Here is a 22,121-nt window from a genome sequence, read left to right on the forward strand (position 1 = left end):
ATAAAAGAGACTTCAGATACAGTATTAGGGGACTACTAAGGTCTATATAAAAGAGACTTCAGATACAGTATTAGGGGAGCACGAAGGTCTATATAAAAGAGACTTCAGATACAGTATTAGGGGACCACTAAGGTCCATATAAAAGAGACTTCAGATACAGTATTAGGGGACCACTAAGGTCTATATAAAAGAGACTTCAGATACAGTATTAGGGGACCACTAAGATCTATATAGTCCATATAGGACTGTGTAGTGCAGGTAGAACATGCAGCGTGAAATGACTCTTGGAGACAATAATAGCTTTTGAAATGAGTTCTGTCTTGACTGCAGGGCTAGAAGGAAATATTTGTCGGTGTGACAAAAAGCAAGGAGAGATTCAGTGTGTGTGTGGCGCGCACACGCTCTTGCTAAAGGTGGTGTGTGATGTGGGTGTCACTGATTTGGCCAAAACTCCCCGAGTCGTCCAGACCCAGACGTCTTAGTAATGTGACGGCATTGGAAGAGGCAGGTGACACATTCAGGACAAGTCACACGTAAACAACTCACGCTTGGGCAGGTATTTCATTACAATTAGTCATGTCTGCTAGACAATGTGCAGCGCTAGATAATGTGCTATAATCACAGATGCTACTTGTGTGTTTGAGTGTGAAAGAAAGAGACAGAGAGAGAGAGAGAAGGCACCTTTATCTTCTCGGTAAAAGAGCTAAATGAAGCCCAGCAGTGGAGTCAGATGACAAACTGATAATAATGTTGTTTCCCGAGTGAGTTTCTCGCTTACTGTAGCAGGCTGATCTAACAATTCTAATGCTGGAACAACAGTGTTGCTCGGCAAAGCTGGGACTTGAAAGAGAGGCATTCGAAAAGCAGAGCCGAAGAACAAAAGTGAAGTCGACGGACAAAAGGAGGAGAGGAGTGTGTCTCGCCCCGCCTCAACTCTCTGCAGAGAGAAGAAAAAATAATCTACACACAGGAGGAGTAATCCCTGGGCAACTTCCACATATGTAATCTGCCTCTCATTTTCAAGAGGGATTAATTTCTACTTCCTAATCTGCTCAATCGCCCTAAATCAAGTCTCATCTGTGCACTTTTCCCTGTGGCCCATCTCAGCAAATCTCCTTTTCGGCTGTATCCCAGCGCGAGTCTACCTACAGCTACCTCTGCAACTTTAATCTGATTTAAGCATTCAGCAAGAAGCCAGCAAACACTTTGGCACCTTTCACATGGGGTGAAGAATTATTTAATGTAGGTCTATGAATCATGGCAAAGTCAGTGCTTCATATTTTGCACAATCTCTACACATGCAAACCTATGGAAGAGACTTTATTCTCAGAATTCTGGGATTTAAAGGTCCAATGTGCAGGAAATTCTCCCATATATAGCGTTGAGATCAAATATCGCTATCAGCTGTCTCGCACCACACTGTTCCAAGTATGTGTTGCAGCTACGGTAGCCTACACGCTTAAGAAAGCCGGTCTTTTGCTCTTTTCAATGGCCTGTTCCTGAAATTTATCTTTTGAATACGTGTGATCCTCCAAGTTTTCTCCCTCAAACTGGCCAGAGCAGGGAAGTGACGATACCCGTTAGCAGCATTAGCAGCACCTGTGAGTGTATCATGTGACAGCAAAAACGTGAAAGGTGGAGCAGTATGTCCTGCATGTCCCTCATGACTAAACATGGAGCGTCTACCCCAGGTCATGCAATGAAAAATGTAAAATGTCAAGCCAATAGGAATACTTGGAATTGAATATTCATGAAAAGGGACACGTTTTTGAACACCAATTTTGAAAATAGACAACTAAACAAGTCAAACACTGGACCTCTAAGTTAGAATTCTGACTTTTTTTTTTCCTTTAATCTCAGAATGCTGACTTTAAACACAGACCTAAATACATTTTTTCCCCTTCCGTACAATTTTGATGGTCTTCATTTTAGTTTTTTTAATTGATATTTTCCAAGACTTTTTATTCTTGGCAGCATGGCAGAGCCCTTGATACAACATTTAGAGCATTGTGGAAGTCTTTAGAGTCCCAATTATAATCTACGCTTGGAGTTGGCAGGGTAACACAGGTTTTTTGGCAGTTTTAACAATCAACCAGCTCTGAAGATTGTTATGCAGCATGTTACCGTCGCCTCTATCACATCAGCAGCAGGCTGCACTGCATGCCTGCTTTTTATAGAATGGCAAATATCAGCTTGATAAGTGTTCAATTCTTTAAAGGAGCATTCCGGCTTATTTTTTTGCAGTCGATAGAAAAAAAACATGCCGAATCGGTGCGGTTAACACGGAATAGCTGCAGCTACGTCTACGAGCTTCCACTCAGCAAATATGGCAGCTAACCGGACAGGTTTTAGAGTGCCTTTGTGCCTCTTAACAGACATAAAATGCAATTAAAATGTCTGTGCAACATGAACAGAGCCCTTACGTGACAACAATATGTGTTTTTAAATTCACTTACCCTGTCTCTATCCTGCTCCTAGCTAGCTCGCCCTATTAGCTGTTAGCTGCTAGCTGCTGTGTTTTCAGTCATGTTTCTGTGATAATTATCATGGAGCGGTTCATCCATTTTGTGTGTGATCAATCTGGTCTTGCGCTGAAGTCTTTTTGTAGCAGGAAAAGGAAAACAGTGTGCACACCGCTACGAGAAGCAAGGTTGCCAAGCCTCCTACTCTCCAATTGCAGAATGATCACACCCAAAATGGATGAGCAACAAAATACACAGAAACATGACTGAACACACGGCAGCTAGCAGCTAACAGCTAACAGCTAACAGGGTAAGCTAGCTACCAGCGGGACAGACACATGGTAAGTGAATTTAAACAATGTCAGAGTCGAAAACGCATCTTGTTGTCACATAAGGGCTCTGTTCATGTTGCACAGACATTTTATTTGCATTTTGTGTCTGTTAAGAGGCACAAAGGCAATCTAAATTTAGCCATTTTAGCTGAGTCGAAGCTTGTAGACGTAGCTTCAGCTACTCTGTGTTGACAGCACCAATTGGGCTCATTTTTTTATGTTTTATCGACTGTAGACCATATTTATAGCGATCGAAATTAACATAAAAATCGTCCGGAATTGTCCTTTAAATCAGTCTTACCATTGTCCATGCAAAACAGAGGTGTGTGTTTAATTACAAATCTGGATACTCTTCCTGTTCAACTACAAACGCTCATTTGCAAATCATAAGATACATTTTCAGGGTATATAATATGCTCACCCTGAAGTAATCGCTGCACGCTGCCAGGACGGCTTTGTGGGCGTGGAACTTCTGCTCACCGGCGACCAGGGTGACGTCACACAGCAAGCCATCCGTCCTCTGCTGGTTGAGGGCAGAAAGGACCGAGTCCTGGTGGGACTTAGACTGACAGAGCCGCTGTCCTGTCAGCATCTCCCTGCTACTGCTACACACACACACACACACACACACACAGAAAATATATGTTGTCAAACTGGAGTTGAACTTGTCAATTAGACAAAGCTCTGGTTCTATCAATGACAGGGATGATAATAATACCAATATCACAACTGCTACAAAATTACTATCACCACTCCTAGTATTGTTATTTCACTCCTGCTAGTGCTATGACTACCACTACTACTGCTACTACTACTACTACTACTACTATAGTTTAGCCCTTTAACACACACAATCTTCCCTTCTGGAGAGAGGCTGCATAGATTAAAAGAAAGTGACTAATTTTGTTAATGACATCCTTGCAGTGAATTTGGACTGGATTACAATTTCAAGGATTGATTAAAGGATTCTTTTACTTTTTGGGACAGCTAGACTACTTTGATGGAACAGCAAGAAGGCACTACATTTTTGGGGATGGCAGGGTTGGTTAGGACACCAATTTGGTTCAGACTGATAACAATTATTGGGTAAACTGCCATGAAATGTGTTTAATTTGGGCTAATTAGTAAATGTTAGCACACAATAATCTAAGGTGGTGAACTAAACATTGTATTTGCTTAAAGATCTAGATCTTCTTGTTAAGATTATAGAAGTATTGAAGAATAGAATGCATTTATTGTCACTACACACAAGTGCAGTAGCTGTGCAAAGAGAAATGTAAGTTGTGAAGAAGAAGAAAAGGGGGAACGTGGTGAACAGATTCTGAGAGGAACTTTATACTATACATATATAAAATGGTAAGAAAGATAAATGGTTTGTACACACATTATGCAAATTACAGTTGTATAGTCATCAGCTTCTTTTTTATGAAAGAATAGTCTTTTTGAAAATGACAGCCATAACCCAAAAAATGAGAGTCTAATCTAAAGATGCACATATTACCTGTTCATATTAGTGTTTTCCTATCAGTAGCAGTCTGGGAAAGTTGTACATAGTGCTGGCATCTCTAGCATGGGTGGAAAAGTAGGGGGGGACACTTTACTGCAATACAAGTAATTGCTTTTTTTCTAAGAAGAAAAAAGTGTGTAAGTAACTATGAATGTTTATATTTTAAGTAGATTATGACACTTGCCTTAAGTCCCCACACTTACACATTCTTCCCATTTGTATGCTCTTACATATCTCAAATCACACTTTTTATGGTGGATGATGTGACAAATACACTGACTAATGACTGACTGATAAACACACCAACCCATCCTCAGCCCCTCTCAGCTTTCTCCCATCCTTAAGCAGTACGACACCCCGTCCATGATAATTCCTCTCTGTTCACTTACAGTTGAGGCCATTATTCTAAATGCTGCTGTCTACCAGGACGCTTGCTCTGTCACCTTCATGGTGATGGTGTGTGCGACAGAGGAAATAATGGGTGTGTGTGGGAGGGTGTGTGTGTGCACACTGTGGGCCAGAGGTAGGATGAATGATGAGTCAGGCTTGCTGTTTCCTCTGTCGGAGAGAGCTAAGGAAGAACAGGACATCATTGTCGCACTGGATGAGAGGGAAGGGAAATTAAAAGGATTTAGCAACTCAGAGAGAGAGAAGCTCTATGAGGAATTTGAGGAGGGGTAAAACCTTTGATATCCTTGATAATATTGAATACATGAAAATATAAAGATCAAAATATCACTTAATCATTTTGAAGCTGTAGTGTAGACTATGATGGCTCTACACATTTAAACTGCTACATTAAGTAAGGCGCTTTCATAAAACTAGTTGATTCACAAGAGGCAGACTGAAGAAAGAAAGAATGGTCAAAATTGAGATATTTTACCCATATTTTCTCTTTTCACTAGACTATCCTTGCCCGTGTCTTTCAAATTTCATGCACCCAATTTATTCAAAAGTTAGTCTTGATGCTCCAGAGCCACAGAATAAATAATACAACAAAAATGTTCACGGGCTGAATAGTACTCCTCTTAACTAGAAAACTGACCTTGATCTATAAGATTTAGAATTTTCAGCAGGGAGCATTGCAATTTCTTTTTAATACTACCTCTGGGGAGATGTTTAAAAGCCTGCATATGCTGGCTGACAAAAAAAACACAAATTGACCCTGCTAAGTGTTCCCTGTGTAGCCGAAACCCTAATATACTATATCTCTGTATTCATATGTACCATTGAGCTCCACTTTTGCACCATTGCACATGGTAACATGATTTGCCATCACAACAAACATGGGCACTGGAGTTTATTTCATTGGAGTTCATATCCCACATACACCGTTCTGCTGCTGTAAATACTCACATGTGCATTGCACTATATATTCTTAACTACAAAGGTTTGGAATATTTGGATGGATTACAAAGTGGATTACAAAGAGTCGTAATATTTGGATGGATTCCAAAGTGGATTACAAAGGGTCGGAAAATGTCCAAGAGAAGGGAACTTTGAAATCTTTGCACAATTTCAATTTAAACTTATATAATAGTGAACTTATTTGGGAATGGATACCCATGTCTTAAGGCATGTTTTAGTTTAAAATATGCCTGTGAGGGAATATTCATCTTACTTACCATGCTGGGTAAATAGAGACAGTGGTACCCCAGGTCACAGTTGGGTCAGTGGGCAACAAAATAGCATAAGGTCATGACCTGTGTCAGGCAAAGTACTAGTTCTACTCTCCAGACATGACTGGAGAAGTAGCAGCTACCTGATCAAAAATAATAATCTGCCTGTTTTTATTTTTTAATCTCAGCGGGATAGGGAGCTGCCTGAGAAGACGGTTAAACTCACATTCTGACTTTAGAATGTGCTGAATGTGTACTGGGATTAGAGCCTGGCCAATATATCTATATCTATATACATTAGGCATTTCCTGATCTATCTGTATCTTTTTTTTTGTAAATATTCACTCAGAATACTTTATAATGACAACTAAACGAATATTTAAGAAATAAAAACGGACGGTCAACCATGTTATGAGCGTTGGCGTTGCATAGTTTGTCCACCAGAGGGCGCTCTAAACGTTTTGTTTTTGTGTTTTTGTCCAAAGGACTTTAAGTTTTATATCTTAAGTTTGTATTTTCATTAATTTTATCTATCAGAACTTTAATATATTTTGATGTTCTGTTGTGTCAATAAAACTGAAAAAAGTATTATTATATTGTTTTAGGGAGAACTCATAAATAACTATAAATAACTAATATTAGGGAAATCTGTTTATGTTTTGTAACGCGTTTCTGTTTTTCTGTTTTTTTTAAACATATATCGGCCGATATGTTGGCATATCGGATTTTTCATTAACCAAATATTTGTAAAAATCCTTTAGCGGTCGGGCTCAAACTGGGATATCTACAACGTGATTTAGGTTAGCATAGCATGTGTTTAGGTTCCGATATCTTTACATACATTAATGTTTATTGTTAATTATTTGTCTGTCTTCTGTCTTAAATCTTGTCTGTCCAGAACAAGTTGAAGTCCTAGTGCAAAGTTTTGGTCCCCATGCGGAATTCAAAGTAATGGCGCCCCCATCCCTCTTCAATACAGTTGCTGGTAGCCAAGGAGGACACGGAGGATTGAAAAAAACATGATGGACTCTTCAGAAGAGGTACTTCTTTTCACTCAAATAGCCAAACTGAGAAATCCAGAGAGAGTTTTGTGGAGCCGATTATTAATTAGCTTTACAGCAACTCATTTGACAATGGCTTAAATGTAACAGATGTTTATTAATATCAAAAAGTTATACACTGAAGCTTTAAATACTCCCTTAGAAAGGCAAATATTTCAGAGTTGGGTGGCTTGTATTATATTAAACCTGATTCTCTTCTAACAAGATTCAATAAATGCTAACTGCACACAGGAAGACATTATAGTTTCCTGAACCTTTTTCAGTCTCCGAGTCATTCAGTTTCCCCGATTTCTTCATCAATGGCCATTTTATTGACTTGCAACCAGTGCACTCTTTCACCAAATCAGATCAGTTGCCAGCATCCCATTAAATAGGAATTCAGTGAATGTACAGCTCTCTTTATGCACAGTGCATTCTCATTCATCACATGTGCAGCCCACACTACTGCACTGTGTGAGCCAAGGGACTGCATGCTCTAAGGCACGTTGTGATTATATTACTGGAGTGAATATATTTTATATTTCTTATGATATTTCAGTGAACCAACAGATACTGGCCTGAAGCAAAGTACACATTTTATAACTTGGATGCAGCTTGATTGAGCATGTTAATTGAGGAGTTTAATAAACACAGCCAATATTGTTGGCTCAACATATTCAATACATTTTTCTCCATTTAGAAAGATTACCATAGAAAAAAAAAATGCTCAAATACAATGTTTTATTTCTCCTGTTGATTTGGACTCCTGTTGATACATGAGCATCAGGTTTTAAGAACTGTGTGCATAGTTCAATTAGTTTTCTAAGATGGAGAAACAAACTTGAATATAGCATTATTTCCGGGAAATGTCACGCCTGACACCTAGTTTGTAATACTTCAAATATACATACATGTTGCAATAATTTCCGTTGGCCATAGGCTTAATAACCAGCATGTTACCCTTCTTTCAGGGATTGTGACAGACATGTATTTAAATGTCAATTTCAATATTACAGCTTATACTTGCTAGCTATAGCTAAGTCACCACATGTAGTTGTATGTATCTGACAAATTAATGGATTAATGGATTTATTTGGCAAATCTTTGGATTATGTTTGCTACTGATGATACAGTAAAATCGTATTAGTTTCAATTCACATTTTACATGGTAAGTACAGCCTGTTCAACCTAAATTTCACATTATTTCCCATAAATTCCCATGGCAAGCTTTCATCATCAATATTCCAGGGATTTTGCGACCCTATTTGTGACCCATTTTTTTAAATATCAGGAGATGGTATGTTCAATAGGAAGGACTGGGCTAAAGAATGAGAGCTATACATAGGCTATATTTACAGTGACACATGTTTAGCGTTGTTCCTTTATAGGCTTGGATGACAATAACAAAACTATAGAACATACAGCCTTTACGTGGGTTAAGTCTAACTTCCATTATATCCAAACAATAAGTTGGATAACAACAGAAAGGAAGTGGAGCCTGCATACAGTACATGGGAACACCATTGTTGAACAAGATGTTGATCTTACAGTACAAAGAATTGAATAAAGAATGGTGGTTAATGGCTCTTTGTCTAAATTTCTCAATACACCAACTGCTACTCAAGGTACAGTTCTGTTTGTGCTTTGAGCATGTAATAACAAAACATTCAAGTGTCTGAAGAGACACTTCAGTGGCACTGATTGGCTGATTAATCAAGCCACTGAAATCTAGTGACAATCGTTCTGCGTGTGTGTAATTTAATTTGGATTTAAACAATATTAGTGCATGGAAATTGTGACTTAATAGTCATGGTGACGGAACGTCGTCCAAAAGGGTGCATATTTTATATTTTATGCACGGCTATAAGTGTACAGTAAAGGCAAAGAGTCTACCTTATTCGACAGAAATCTATGCATGGTAACACAAAAAGTAGGTAGTTCCGAATGAGGAACGAATTAGGAATGAATGGTTAGTTAATGAGTAATTCCCTATTGACTGAGAGTTACTGTTAAACAGACTGGTAGTTACTGTTAAATGGATAAGTAACGAATGATTAGCTAAGCATTCACTACCATTGATACTGAGTGGTGTCAATCATAAAAAATGCTTAACTAATCATTCCTTAATGATGGTTAAACTGCTATTTCTATTCTCAATTCTTATCATTTTGGCGCTGGTGATTTTCCTTTGAGGCTGGTTAAAAGGCTTTTTGGGTCACGCCAACAATTCCTCTATGCAGGAAAAGCCCTGATCTAAAAGTACAGTACGTGTAGACAGGCTGCCACTTACCTGAGTCTGGGTTCAGAAGGCATGCCCCTTGAGAAAAGAAGAGGAGATGGTGGTGGAGGGGGGGTGCTGTGTGGCTCCTGAGGACCGTAGTCTCCTCACTGAGATTGTGCATCAGCCTGATAGGACAGAACAGCATGTCAACTTTACTCAGTCCATCCACTCGACCCCAGCCGCACTGTGACAACCTCCTGCGCGATGTGTGAATGGATGCAACCGCGCGTCAAGCCTGACGCTGATTTGTCCCTTCTCCCGGCTGCACTGGCCTTGACTTTGACATTTCTTATAGCTGTTTCTTTCCAGCCATTTCCACGTACAGCACGGCGGCCTTGACAGCCACAGGCAGCTCGCCTTCAGACTTCAGAGAAGGGAATAAACAAGCTCAGCATCTCTCAGAACAAGCAGGGAGTCCAAATTACACCAAGTCCCTCCAGTGTAGCTACAACCTTGACATAATGTGCTACACACCTGAATCTGATAACCCTGAGATAATACCCTGAGAAAAACAGAGGTCAGCACAGATGCACTGAAATCCAAGCTGCTCTGGCTACTCTGATTGAAAAACTACTTACTCACTGTACAGCGAGTCGCCCCTGGTCCCCTAATTGGGCTATGATGGAGTTTGTGTATGTGTGGTTCTACTGAGTGTAGCCTACATAGGCCAGATTTAGTCATCGATCTGTTCTGTCCTTCAGATGCACTGCCACACCAGGCAACTGCTACTGACTGAGGGAGAAAAGGAGCTTATGGTCCTGAGACCAATCCCAAAACAGGCCAACACTTGCTGCACACATTTCATAGCTTAAGCTAAGTTTTGGTGGGTGTATGTAAAATTTAAATCAAGCAAATGTACTAGTAATCAAATCTGACATTGCACCACAAGTGCAAAATCAGGAGTAATCTTCCATTTGGTGATCTATATGGGCAGTTATGAAGTTTTGAAAGTTTTTGCAATATATTAACCAACATATCCCACACATTTTTTGACATGAGTATACATGAGTAAATGACATCATATTTGGACTCAGAGAAGATTAAACATATCCGGAAGGGTGATATATTTAGGATCTGATCATCACAACAAGTAGGCCATTGTTCCCTGCAAAACACTGTAATCTCCTGACTGAACACAACCACAGTGGTAAATATTGTCTTTTACGCACAAGAGGCAACACAACAGCGCACAGTTGGAACTGGATTGGGGAGGAGAAGGAATGTTTGGGTTGCCAAAGGAGCACACACCATTAATTCATTTAACAGTCACTTTCCAAAAGCTCCCAGCTGTCAAAAGGTCTCCTAGCAACAGGCCAGCGCCTTGGTCCACAAACTATGGGGACGGACAACAAAGCTCCTACGAGCAGAATAATCCTGTTGCATCCATCACATTGAGCACTCAGACAATCCGATACCAAATGATATAGCCTAGTTGCGGCTTGGCAAGAATTTACTGTATTCGGCTCTCTCTTATCTGAATATGCCACTTGCTCACGCACCTCATATGAATGTGTTAGGATTCAGTCCAGTCCCGTCTGGAGGCGTCTCCGTTACAAATGGCATTTAATGTCCGAGCGTGGTCTCTTGTGCATCCGCGGCGAGAAGAAATGGGGTCTCAACGGCGGGCAGATGCGCTCAATCGCGGACACTTTCTACACTGTAGCACCTAAATTGTCACGTTATAGCCCCGCCTCTGCACGGCAGTCACATGCATGTGGACTTAGAGGGGATACAGCGCCTCCAGGTGGATTTGGAACACAACGAGTTGTGTGAATGTGAGTAAGCTGTGTTTACCATACAGTAGGCTATGGTATATAGGCGCCTGTAGGGACACCAGGGTGTCCTCGTAGGTTCCAAGGGGGCACAGCCAATAAGGAATAGAATGATTGTTACTGTAATTTAACACCGGGCTGCTCCAATAATGACTGTCAAAGCAGCGTTAGTGTTAGTGCATACAGCTGTGATGTTAAAAACACAGCTGTATACACCACAATGTTAAAAGAACGTTAGGGCAACGTTATCTAAAGGTTGCAACGTTAAGATAACGTTATGGGAACGTTCTCTAAAGGTTGCAATATTAGGACAACGTTAAAGGAACGTTTTCTAAAGGTTGCAACTTTAGGAAAACGTTAGGGGAACGTTCTCTAAAGGTTGCAATGTTAAAATAACGTTAGGGGAATGTTTTCTAAAGGTTGCAACTTTAAGATAACGTTAGGGGAACGTTTTCTAAAGGTTGTAATGTTAGAATAACGTTAGGGGAACGTTTTCTAAAGGTTGCAACTTCAAGAAAACGTTAGAGGAACGTTTTCTAAAGGTTGCAACTTCAAGATAACGTTAGGGGAACGTTTTCTAAAGGTTGCAACGTCAAGATAACGTTAGAGGAACGTTTTCTAAAGGTTGCAACTTCAAGATAACGTTAGGGGAACGTTTTCTAAAGGTTGCAACTTCAAGATAACGTTAGGGGAACGTTCTGTAAAGGTTGCAATGTTAGAATAACGTTACGGGAACGTTATCTAAAGGTTGCAACGTTAAGATAACGTTGAGGAAACTTACTGTTCATCCAAAACACAAACAAACCTAACTTTCAGGGAACGTTCCCACAACCAAAAACAAATGTTTCCAGAACGTTCTGGGAACAAAACATTGTTAGCTGGGTCACAGCTATCTTCACATTGGGTTTTTTAAATGCTGGACAGTCTAATTTCATAGAGACATGTGATATGTGTGTAGTAGTTGCAATGCCTAAACTATTATCCTGTAGAATATGCAGGCCCTAGGCCTATTCTGTGGGTGTATTTCTTAGCTGTATGGCCCAGTGGCGACTCATTAGGGCAGATGGGGCTGTTTTTATATTTGTTAAGTATCCTCTGAAAGTATTACTTGGTTTTAGTTACCTCTATTTCTGGACAAAATTGATCAATCTGGTACTTTCATCTAGCAGTATTCAGTATAACTGCATCATCCTCACCCACTATGGGCTACTTGTCATCTTTTCACATAAGCCTAAAAGCAAAATTATCTCCTGTTGATATGGATGTTCAGAAACACTCAGTGTCTGTCTAAATGATTACACATCTTGACTTTCTTAAACAACCAAACTACTGTGACACCATTTATTGTCACACATTTCAGTTACAAGAATTCCTTGCAGTTTCCCTGACGTTTTGACTTGCATTGTCCCATTATTTCATCTGCCCATCTGCTATGCGTTCAAGTTCTCCCATCAATACCCAGTTCACTTCTGTCGGTGTATTTAAGTGCACCCTTGCATTGAGCTAATACACTGATGATAGTTTTTTTGTAAGTGAGCGTTTACAACATTGTTTAAATGATAACTCCATTAGAGTGTTTCAAATGCGTTAGACTAACGTATACATTAAATGATTCACTGTTTCATGACGAAATGTCGATATTTCCAAACGCACTTGAAGGCAGCTTCACTTCAAGGCAGCCCGGAGAAGAAAAGACAGAGGGACTGTGCTGGTGCTGTTGCTTGTCGCAGGAAATACGCTAACCAAATTCCCCAAAGAATTGCTCCAACTTGCATTTATGTAGTCAGCTGTTATACGAACTCCTGGGAAGTTGGGGGTAAGTCCTTTTGTCTCGTTTTTTACCCTCAAAGTGTTTTTTTACTTTCTTCTACCGAAGTTTTTTCGGGCCGCGTCCCATGTTAGCGACCGAGGCAGGGATGTTTACTGTACTCTCTCACCGCATTTAGCGTCTAATTCACGGGAAAATGGCTTTCCTGACCGGCACAGACTGATATACTTTTAAAATAACGTAGCGTCGTGGGTATGCTAATTCTTGAAGATGTAATAGCGGCTTATTCATGTTGTAACTAACCTGTTACTTTACATGTGTGCTAGTTGCATCGACGTGCTGTTGGTGGAACGTGTCAACTATTGGCTTTGCTAACTTGTATCGTCTCTTTAATCATTGCTAAAATGCTAACCGAAAAGTGTTATGCTAATTTACCAACCCAATGATATACCCAGATTCCACACGTATTTCAGTGCAAGCTCTATGAATTAACATGCAACTTTTGAAGCTTGTTGAAAGCGGTTACTCAAAAATCAAAAGTGACGTGGTAACATTAGATAAACTCTAACCACCAGTGATAATATCAGTATATGATAAGCAATGGCGGTGCGTGGCAATTTTTTATCATTGATAAGCATCAGGAATTTAAACAGCCACATAAACACGTCTTTATTGTCAGTGGAACATATTTTCATGTAAAAGAAAACTTCAATTATTAACTTTATTTGGTTTAAAACACACGTGCTTGTGTTGGTATACAGACTGAAACCAGAAGTAATATCCAAAACTGGACCTATATGTGGGCACCGTGGACTGTTACAGTCTATGGTGGGCCCCCTAGAACCAGAGTCTGACTTACTAGATTCTTAGTAACTTGAAGTCTAATGTGGATCAACAAGCTCAGACTCATTCTGCTGAATCAGCCTGGATCTGTAGCATTCCCCCACCCACTGTAAATGTAATTTTAAAGTGAGCACAGGGATTTACTGGATATTGGCCCCCCTGGCTTAATTCCATCTGTCTGATGTGTCTCCAAACAGTCCCGAAATGGAAATGCTTAATTCATTTACATTTTTTAATTTGCTTAGCTTCTTGTGACCCCTTATAGCCACAACAAGAGGTTGCATGACATTAGGGATGGGGGAAAAGAATCAATACAACATATTATGGCAATATTTACCGTAGCAATACTGTATCAATACACAGGGGCCAAGTATCGATCTTTTATTATATGTGCTCAATTTGTCTGCTTGACAATCCCATTTTGCAACAATAAAATGGAAGTGAAACAGATGTTGACGAAGATTCCTTTTGGGGACATCATTTGAGACATTAAAAGTTGGAAAAAAGCTAAGAAATTGCAATCTATCGTAGAAATAACAATATGTTTAACCCTTGTTGTCTTCCCGGGAAATTTATAAATCAGCACTTTTGTTGATGCTTTTTATCGATGTTTTTAACTTATTCTTACGTTTTTGTCCCTTTTTTCAACACTTTTGATTTTTTTTGTCACTTTTCTGATGCTGACAGTGTATTTTTTTAAAATTAAATTCTGTTTTACAGTTATTTTTGGAATTTATGTTCAATTAACCTCATTTATAGGAAATTACACCTAATGTTTGAGTTAGAAAAGCAGAAATTAGGAATTATTTAGACAAAAATTAAAGGAATGGATGTTGATAGATAATCACAGACTGGAACATGTCAACTTTTACTTCGACGTGTTTTTCCAAATGCTATAAAATTGAATAAGATGCCGCAAAACATAATGAAAGTAGAGATTTGTACTTGCCAAAGAGCGTTGTATGGGATCAATCATGTTATTTTGGGTAGTTAAAAAGAACAGTCATATAGGAAAACAGGTCAGTTTGACCAAAGGACAACTTGAGGGTTAACATCGCAAAAATGTTGTATCGTGGCATAAGTCTGTAGTAAATACAGTAATAACCACGTAAAAAAGTCTATTTAGCTGAGGTTCCCAAAGACAAATTTTCATGAATGGGTTGTGGTCCAAAACAGTCCTCTCAAGATATGTTTTAGTCATTGTGGAGCTGAAAGTATACACCCATTTTGATATAAATACTTTACTTTCAGGGATGTGGAATTTCAATCTGTGACCCCGAGGCATACTGACCAATTATGGGAAAGTTTTACCTGCTGCTAGACCCATCAGCTCCACTGGGATGACTCCAGGAGAAGTAAAATGTGGATGACGGTGTGAGCCAGGGGGTTTCAACACTCAGGGCAAAGTATTCTTCCACTGAGCCAAAAAGAAACCTGTTATAGTCTACCCGCATGACGCGCAGTCCCTCCCAATCAGCTGTCACAATGCCGATGCCAGGACCACTGTGGGCCTGTCTGGCTCTGATATGGGTGGGAAGCTGCAGTGCCCACAGCCTGTTTACCTGCGAGCCCATTAAAGTGCATCGGTGCTTGGGGATGCCCTACAACATGACCTTCTTTCCCAACATTATGGAGCACTACGACCAAGAGATCGCAGCCAGTAATATGGAGGTGAGTCCTCCTAACATTACATAATACATGAGTTTGTTGATGCACTGCTTTGTGCCAATATTGGCCTCATGGGCAATTTATGAACTTTCCATGAGACCTAAAACACACTGTAGAATGTGCAGTTACCTTTCATAATTTAGACATATTTATTTGCTTGGTAATGACTTCTTTATTTTTTATTTAAAGACTCAATGTGTTACAGATTTATTCAAGTCTCGAGGCCGTTTTATGGTTGTGCGTACTCCCGCAGACCCTACTGCGTCTACGCCGTACCCCACGCCGTAGTCTGACCTGCACTGCACGAAAAATGTAACTACACGCCGCAGTGTGCTAGCGTTGAATTTCCCCCGGACTCATTTCCTGGTTCTCCTTCTCCAAAAAAACTACATGAAATCAAGGAGAGAGTTAACTTCTCCTGCTAAAGATGTCCCACCGTGGTCAGAAAACACAGGGGAGACACTTTGTTTCTGTCACTATGACTCTAGAGTCGCTACTCGCTCCAAAGCCGCCACTCTCTCACTTTGCCCTCGCTCACCTACTCCCCACACGCACGCAAACACATGCCGGCTCGACACACACACACCAGCGCACAACTGTAAACATCAGGCCATTTACATAGGCTATGGCGAAAGCTCTGCGTGGAGCCTCAAACCTAACACACAGAAATGAATCTCGTTAGTCTGGGCCTCCATGGAGGGTTGTAATTATATGTGATAGAAGAGAAGCCTTCTCTGCTTGTAAATGAATTACAATTCAAGTCACAATGAATATCAACTCCACATAATCACTATGATTAGAGCTGTTAGTGGCTTCAGTATTTAAATGTCAGTGTCCTTCAGCTCTCAGAAGCGCATATTGATTGAACCATGATTACCATTGTGTAATGGTCATCAACAGGCACACACAATTCCCCAGCCACAGTTTGTCCACAAATCATGCCTGGTTGTTATAGAGCACCATCTAGTAAATAAACTGTTGAGATTGTATTGTTGTGAACATGCTAACTAGACTGAATCTCTATGAATGTCCTGCCCACTGGAACAATGCATTACGGTTCCTTTAACAATTATTATTTACAGCAACAAGGGAATAGTTACAATCGAGGGGTTACATACATACTCTGCAGTTGAAGTTGTCTCACAATAAAATCAGCAGGATTATCCCTAAAATTAAGATATCGGCAGTGCTAAAAACAGGGGACACTGTTTCTAGCAGTAATTTTAGTTTATTGAAGGTAGGACAATGAATCGGGATATCAATTCTAAGCTTAAAAAAACAAAAACGTAACTCACAATTTTCGCCGAATCGTGCAGGCTGTCACCAAACTTTCAGTCTGGCCGCTGTGTGATGCTTTAACAGTCCTTTCAGAAAAATACAGAGTTTTTTTTGTAATTCTTGTGGGCAAAAATCCTTGATTACGGGGCATGTTTTCTTAAAAAATGCGATGAAATATGCAGGATATTTTATGCAGTGAAATGGCAGGAACTCGCAAAAACTGCCGTTTGATACAAAAAAAACCTTGATCTCACTAGGCCACTACCTTAATGTAAAGAGTCAGTTCTTCTTACTTCCCATGATAAGCAAGCACGTCGCGTAATTACGTCACTTAATTACGTTCCTCTGGCAACAGGGGGAAATGTCTACTCTCGTGTGAAGTAAATGCAACATTTGCAACTTTCTGCTAAGATGTAAATAATTTAAAAAAAAAATAGTTTGAAAGAAACTTTTTTATCTCTTTTGATAAAAGTTTCAAGATATACAATAGCTGCAGTATTCATTTGTACTATTTAAAAACATATTTTTTTTATTATTTTTACATAAAAAAGGGATTCAAATTTGTCTTTGACTTTAGTCACTGGCCTTGTTTTTCCTATCGTGTCTGTAGACCAAGTGTTGTCTTTTGTCTCTCCTACTAGGCACTGAACTCAGTTTCTGTACAGCAGTAGATGCATCTAGTGTCCCGGATTTCCTCAAGGCCAGGGTTTGGTTACACACATTTGGTGTCAGAGTGTTGAGCGTCAACAGTGATCTGTTGAAGGAGTCTTTTGAGTGGCATCTGGCGAAGGTATAGGCGTCTTATTTCACAGGAGCCTTGGCCGCGGGCAACTCCATCGACTTTGTTGTGAGGGGCCTTTGATTTCTGGAGGAAGGGGAGGGACACACCCACTCTCACACAAAGCCTACCCTGCATACCACAATGAGTATTCTCTCCGTTAATCACTCACTCATTTCCCCCCCGTACACGGCCTTACCTCCGCAGCCCTGTCTCCCAGGTGACAGGCTTGCACTCTCTGGCCTACATTCAGCATTTCATACCGTACATAGCTTTCTCTGAAAGGACACAGTGATTTTCTTACAGAGTCCTAACGCGGTCATCGAGCAGACTTCTGCTTCGTTATGGGCTCCGTCCAGCCTATCAGTAGGATTTTCCGGAGGAGGGTTAACCTTTTTCCGCCATTGGTCCAAGATTCCACGAGAGTTTGCCTGCTTTTGAAATAGAAAACATTTAATGATTTAATCCTTGAAGTACTTTGCTATGAGAGGATTAGGCCTTTCTAAGGAGAAAATCAACTCTTTTATGCTGATCCTGTTTGAAGGGTCCAGAAAGGAGGGCAGTTTTTACTGTAACGCAGCCATAAAGCAAATAAAGGTCAGACTGTTGAGCAATGGGGAGCTCGTTGAGGAGTTCAGGACCTCCACAAGAGAGAAACAAGGACGCTTACTGTCAGAGTGGGCAAGCCCAGGCCCCAGAGACACAGGCCTACTACCAGACTGGATTTTGGGGGTAAAAAAGAGGAAAGGAAAGATGAATAGTGGACTGTTTGGAGTGTATGCGTGTGTTTTGTGTACAAATATTTGCAGTACAGACTGACAGAAGTCGGTCTGTGCATGTTGGTCTGACAATGGTTGATGAGGTTCCAACAAAGGGTCTGGACTGCTCTAAAACGTCCATGTGGTTGTAGTGCAGCTCTGACTGGACAAAGTATTCTGGGTGATATAAGCAATAATATATAGCAATAATAAAGAAACCTAAGAAGTATACATTTAATCAAAATCCAAGGCTTAAGAAACATCAGCGTGGAGAAGATCTGAACAAGTGGAATGAAGTTGTCTTCAGTGTAAGCGGAGTCTGCCACTCATGAATCCACTCATGTTGTGCTGTAGACACACTAATATTATGGCTTAGCTACAGCCTGACCTATCAACAGCTCTGTGCATTCCAGCCTTCCTGGCCTCTCGTCGTGTGTTTCCAAATGCCCGTGCAGTCATTTCCTGCCACCCCCCCCCCACGTCTCAGTCCTCAAGCTTTTGACCAGTGTGTTGAAACGGAAGAAAATGGTTCCCAGCCAGTGAATGGGCTCCTTTGTGTGGCCCAATAGATCCCCGCAGATAAACAAAACAAAGTTAATGCTTCTATGTAGAGCAGTTGTTCGCAACCTCGCTGATTTGTGACCCCTTAAAAGGAAGCAAAGTCGCATTGGGACCCATCATGCGCACTTCTATACATGTGTATGTACATGTGGATTATACTAACCTGGTCACTTAAAGTCTGAATACTTTCCCCCGTTTAATCCTGCAGCCCTCGAGAGGTGATATTACACATTTTACACAAGAAAAAAAGAAAACGCTGGGGAAATGTCTGAAGTCTAAGATAATACATAAACTAAAACAATTATTTAATGTTATATAAATGCTTTTGTTACTCTGTTAATCCTCTCACAACTCCGTATTCCCATGTATGCCCTCCGCTCATGTTATGCTATGTAATCATACAGGGTACTCAATGCAACTCTACGGGGGAAAATGCTTTTTTTATTTGCCTCTTTTCCAGCTGTGGGTTGCATCTTCAAAGGTATGTTTGTGATCTTACAGATTGCTACTGTCTGCCTGAAATTACCATGTTCTTAAAGGGGAAACCAAAGTTTAAATGTAACATTTCCAAAGCCAATTGTATCTTGAAATAGTTTGAACATGCTTGTTTTTGTGTGATAAAAGGGTGTGTATCTGTACTTGCTCAGAACACACTTAGAAATATTCTTATATTTTCACATAAACTTCAAGCATGAATCATGAATCCCTTTCATATCGACAAAGTCATTTCTAATGCAACAAATCTTGTCTCTTAATCTCCAGCCATTCATGCCCCTGGCAAACCTGCGCTGCTCGCCGGACGTCCACCAGTTCCTGTGCCAAGCCTTTATCCCAGCATGCACCGAGGAGAACACAGTAATCCGTCCTTGCAGAGAGCAGTGCGAGACCGTTCAGTCCGACTGCGAGGAGAACATCCGAATCTTTGGTGTCACCTGGCCCGCTGAGCTGCACTGTGACAAGTAAGAAAACCCTAATGACAGACGGTCCGCAAGAGCAAGGGGTTCTTGATCGGACCATTGAAGGATTTTTTGTTGTTGTGTCTTTTTCAACTAGATTGGACCCATGTAGCTCTCCTGAGGGTTCGGCCCCACCGGCAACCACCCCTATGAGCTCCTCGTCAGCTAAGAGGGACCTTGGCTTTTGGTGCCCACTGCAGCTGAAGACCAAACCGAGCCAAGGGTCATCGTTCCTCGGCGCCCAGGACTGTGCTCCGCCTTGCTCGAACATGTACTTCAAACCCCACGACATTGAATTTGCGAAGAACTTTATCGGCGTGTGCTCCATCATCTGCCTGGGTGCCACGCTCTTCACCTTCCTCACTTTCCTCATCGACGTCAAGCGCTTCCGCTACCCGGAGCGCCCTATAATCTTCTACGCCGTCTGCTACAGCTTTGTGTCGCTCATATACTTCATGGGTTTCCTGCTGGGAAACAATGCGGCCTGTACCAAAGCGGCTCATCCTTCCGGCGTGGACACAGTGGTGCTGGGCTCTCAGAGCAAAGGCTGCACTCTGCTATTCATGCTGCTCTACTTCTTCTCTATTGCCGGTATCGTGTGGTGGGTCATACTCACCATCACCTGGTTCCTGGCTGCTGGACCCAAGTGGAGCTGTGAGGCCATAGAAAAGAAAGCGGTAATGTTTTAAAAAAGGAATTGTCACATCTGTTAGTAGCAAATAGCAAGAGAATACAGCAAAGATATTTTGAATGTAAAGTAAATGTAAAATGAGCAAGTTACAAGCAGGTTTTTGCCGATTGCTTACACACTGGAAGTGAATGCCTAGACAAAGGCACCAAAAGTACAAACACATTTTCTGCTTTGCACTTTGTTTTGCAATTCTGCAACACACTGCTTGTCAAATACTTCACAGTGTTTCTTACATTAGACACTTTTTTCAAGAAATGAAAACCCATTCATTCAGTCATTAGGAAAACCCTTCTCTTCATCTGAAACTGGCAACACACCCACACACATTTCTGGATGCACTTCATAATGTGGTTGTACAGGACGAACCACAGCAGCCAAGGTTTGTTGTCATCTGGGGTAATGTTAGCTTCCACCAAAAAAAAAATGTGTTTATTGAGTTTCATTTTAACCAAGACATACATAAATGTCGACAAACCCTGAAAAACAATAGAAAGAGAAACCAAACTACAGACAGCACTCACAGCAGCAGACTTAAAATAAAAACACAAATTATATAGAGTAAATACAGACAAAACTACTTTTCACCTTGGTCTGATCCCTTCTTGTAGGATATATCTGGAGCAAATACCCATTCAAATTATGTCACAATCCAATACAAACATCTCTCTTCCTCATGAAACATACTAAATTACTCATAAATCCCCTCATTTGCCAGTATTTCACCCGCATCCTTTTGTTCAACAAAGTCCCAAAATGTTTCCCAAACCTGTTTGAAAGTACCTTGTCTGTCCTTAACCATATATGTTATTCTTTCCATTGTTCCATCTTTAAGCCACCAACCAACCCTAGGCCTATTCACATCTTTCCAAGAAAGAGAAATCAACTGTGTGGCTTGCAGTAGGCACATATCTATAAGTACTTTCAGGTCTTTTTTTAAGTTAAGATAACCCCAAAATGAATACTTTGGGACGGAGAGGCATAATAACAGACACTATTTGAAACGTTCATTTGTTCTACCTCTTTCCAGAAGTCTTTCATTTTATTACAGTCCCGGGCTGCTCTTCAATAACTTCACAGATGTATAGCTGCATATTTACTCCCCATTTCTCAGTCCGATTGATTGCAGAGTTTAATCTTGACATAGAAGTGAGATATTTATCTCAAAGTGGGGTGTCTTATTTGGCTTGTGTGAAGAGTTTTGGCACCATCTGCCACATTCTGCTGCAAGTGTGTATGCAACCGGAAAAACTGTAACAGCCAGCCAAGATAGTGGGAACTGTTCAAAATATTGATCCACGTGTCGTCTGTCTTCAGGTGTGGTTCCACTCTGCTGCCTGGGGGATCCCCGGGGCACTAACTGTCATGCTGCTGGCTCTGAACAAGGTTGAAGGGGACAGCATCAGCGGAGTTTGCTTTGTGGGGCTCTACGACCTGGACGCCCTCCGCTACTTTGTTCTGGCTCCTCTATGCGTGGGCGTCATAGTCGGCCTCTTCCTCATCCTGGCGGGCATCGTTTCTCTCAACCACGTCCGGCAGGTCATCCAGCACGACGAGCGCAACCAGGAGAAGCTGAAGAAGTTCATGATCCGCATCGGCGTTTTCAGCTGCCTCTACCTGGTCCCGCTGGTCACCCTGTTAGCCTGCTACACCTACGAGCAGAGTCACCGCGGCACCTGGGAGAATAGCTGGATCAACGACCGCTGTCAAGAGTACAGCATCCCCTGCTCCTACAAGGTAGCTGGGGCTCATTCACTTGCAGAAGGTGGTATGGCTTTAAACAGAAGAAATATTAGAAGGCTTTCCAGCT

The 22,121-nt window shown here is 41.0% G+C and overlaps 2 protein-coding genes and 1 long non-coding RNA gene across 5 annotated transcripts in view; 2 read left to right on the top strand and 1 right to left on the bottom strand.

Moving 5' to 3' along the window:
• LOC117946167 overlaps positions 1-1,726 on the top strand; it is a 23,807-nt gene extending 22,081 nt beyond the window's left edge. Inside the window, exon 3 of the long non-coding RNA XR_004656977.1 lies at positions 1,569-1,726. This is a non-coding gene — a long non-coding RNA (uncharacterized LOC117946167). The remainder of the gene's footprint in view (positions 1-1,568) is intronic.
• The window catches only part of klhl32 (kelch-like family member 32), a 33,102-nt gene extending 22,175 nt beyond the window's left edge, over positions 1-10,927 (bottom strand). The window contains exons 1-3 of one of the 2 annotated variants that reach the window (XM_034874049.1): positions 10,741-10,927; positions 9,251-9,366; positions 3,216-3,396 (exon numbers count right to left, since the gene is read on the bottom strand). In XM_034874049.1, coding sequence (XP_034729940.1) covers positions 3,216-3,396; positions 9,251-9,273 — 204 coding nt within the window. In that variant the 5' untranslated portion in view covers positions 9,274-9,366; positions 10,741-10,927. Of the gene's footprint in view, positions 1-3,215; positions 3,400-9,250; positions 9,367-10,740 lie in introns of both variants that reach the window. The other variant, XM_034874048.1, reaches the window with a different exon arrangement.
• A 1,745-nt stretch (positions 10,928-12,672) lies between these two features.
• Positions 12,673-22,121, top strand: part of LOC117946145 (frizzled-6-like) — a 12,290-nt gene continuing 2,841 nt past the window's right edge. For both annotated transcript variants that reach the window (XM_034874045.1, XM_034874046.1), the window contains exons 1-5: positions 12,673-12,829; positions 14,876-15,295; positions 19,430-19,626; positions 19,721-20,300; positions 21,629-22,048. In XM_034874045.1, the coding sequence (XP_034729936.1) occupies positions 15,077-15,295; positions 19,430-19,626; positions 19,721-20,300; positions 21,629-22,048 (1,416 nt within the window). In that variant the 5' untranslated portion in view covers positions 12,673-12,829; positions 14,876-15,076. The remainder of the gene's footprint in view (positions 12,830-14,875; positions 15,296-19,429; positions 19,627-19,720; positions 20,301-21,628; positions 22,049-22,121) is intronic.

Source organism: Etheostoma cragini, chromosome 6 (genome assembly GCF_013103735.1).
Source record: "Etheostoma cragini isolate CJK2018 chromosome 6, CSU_Ecrag_1.0, whole genome shotgun sequence".
Classification (NCBI taxonomy): Eukaryota; Metazoa; Chordata; class Actinopteri; order Perciformes; family Percidae; genus Etheostoma; species Etheostoma cragini.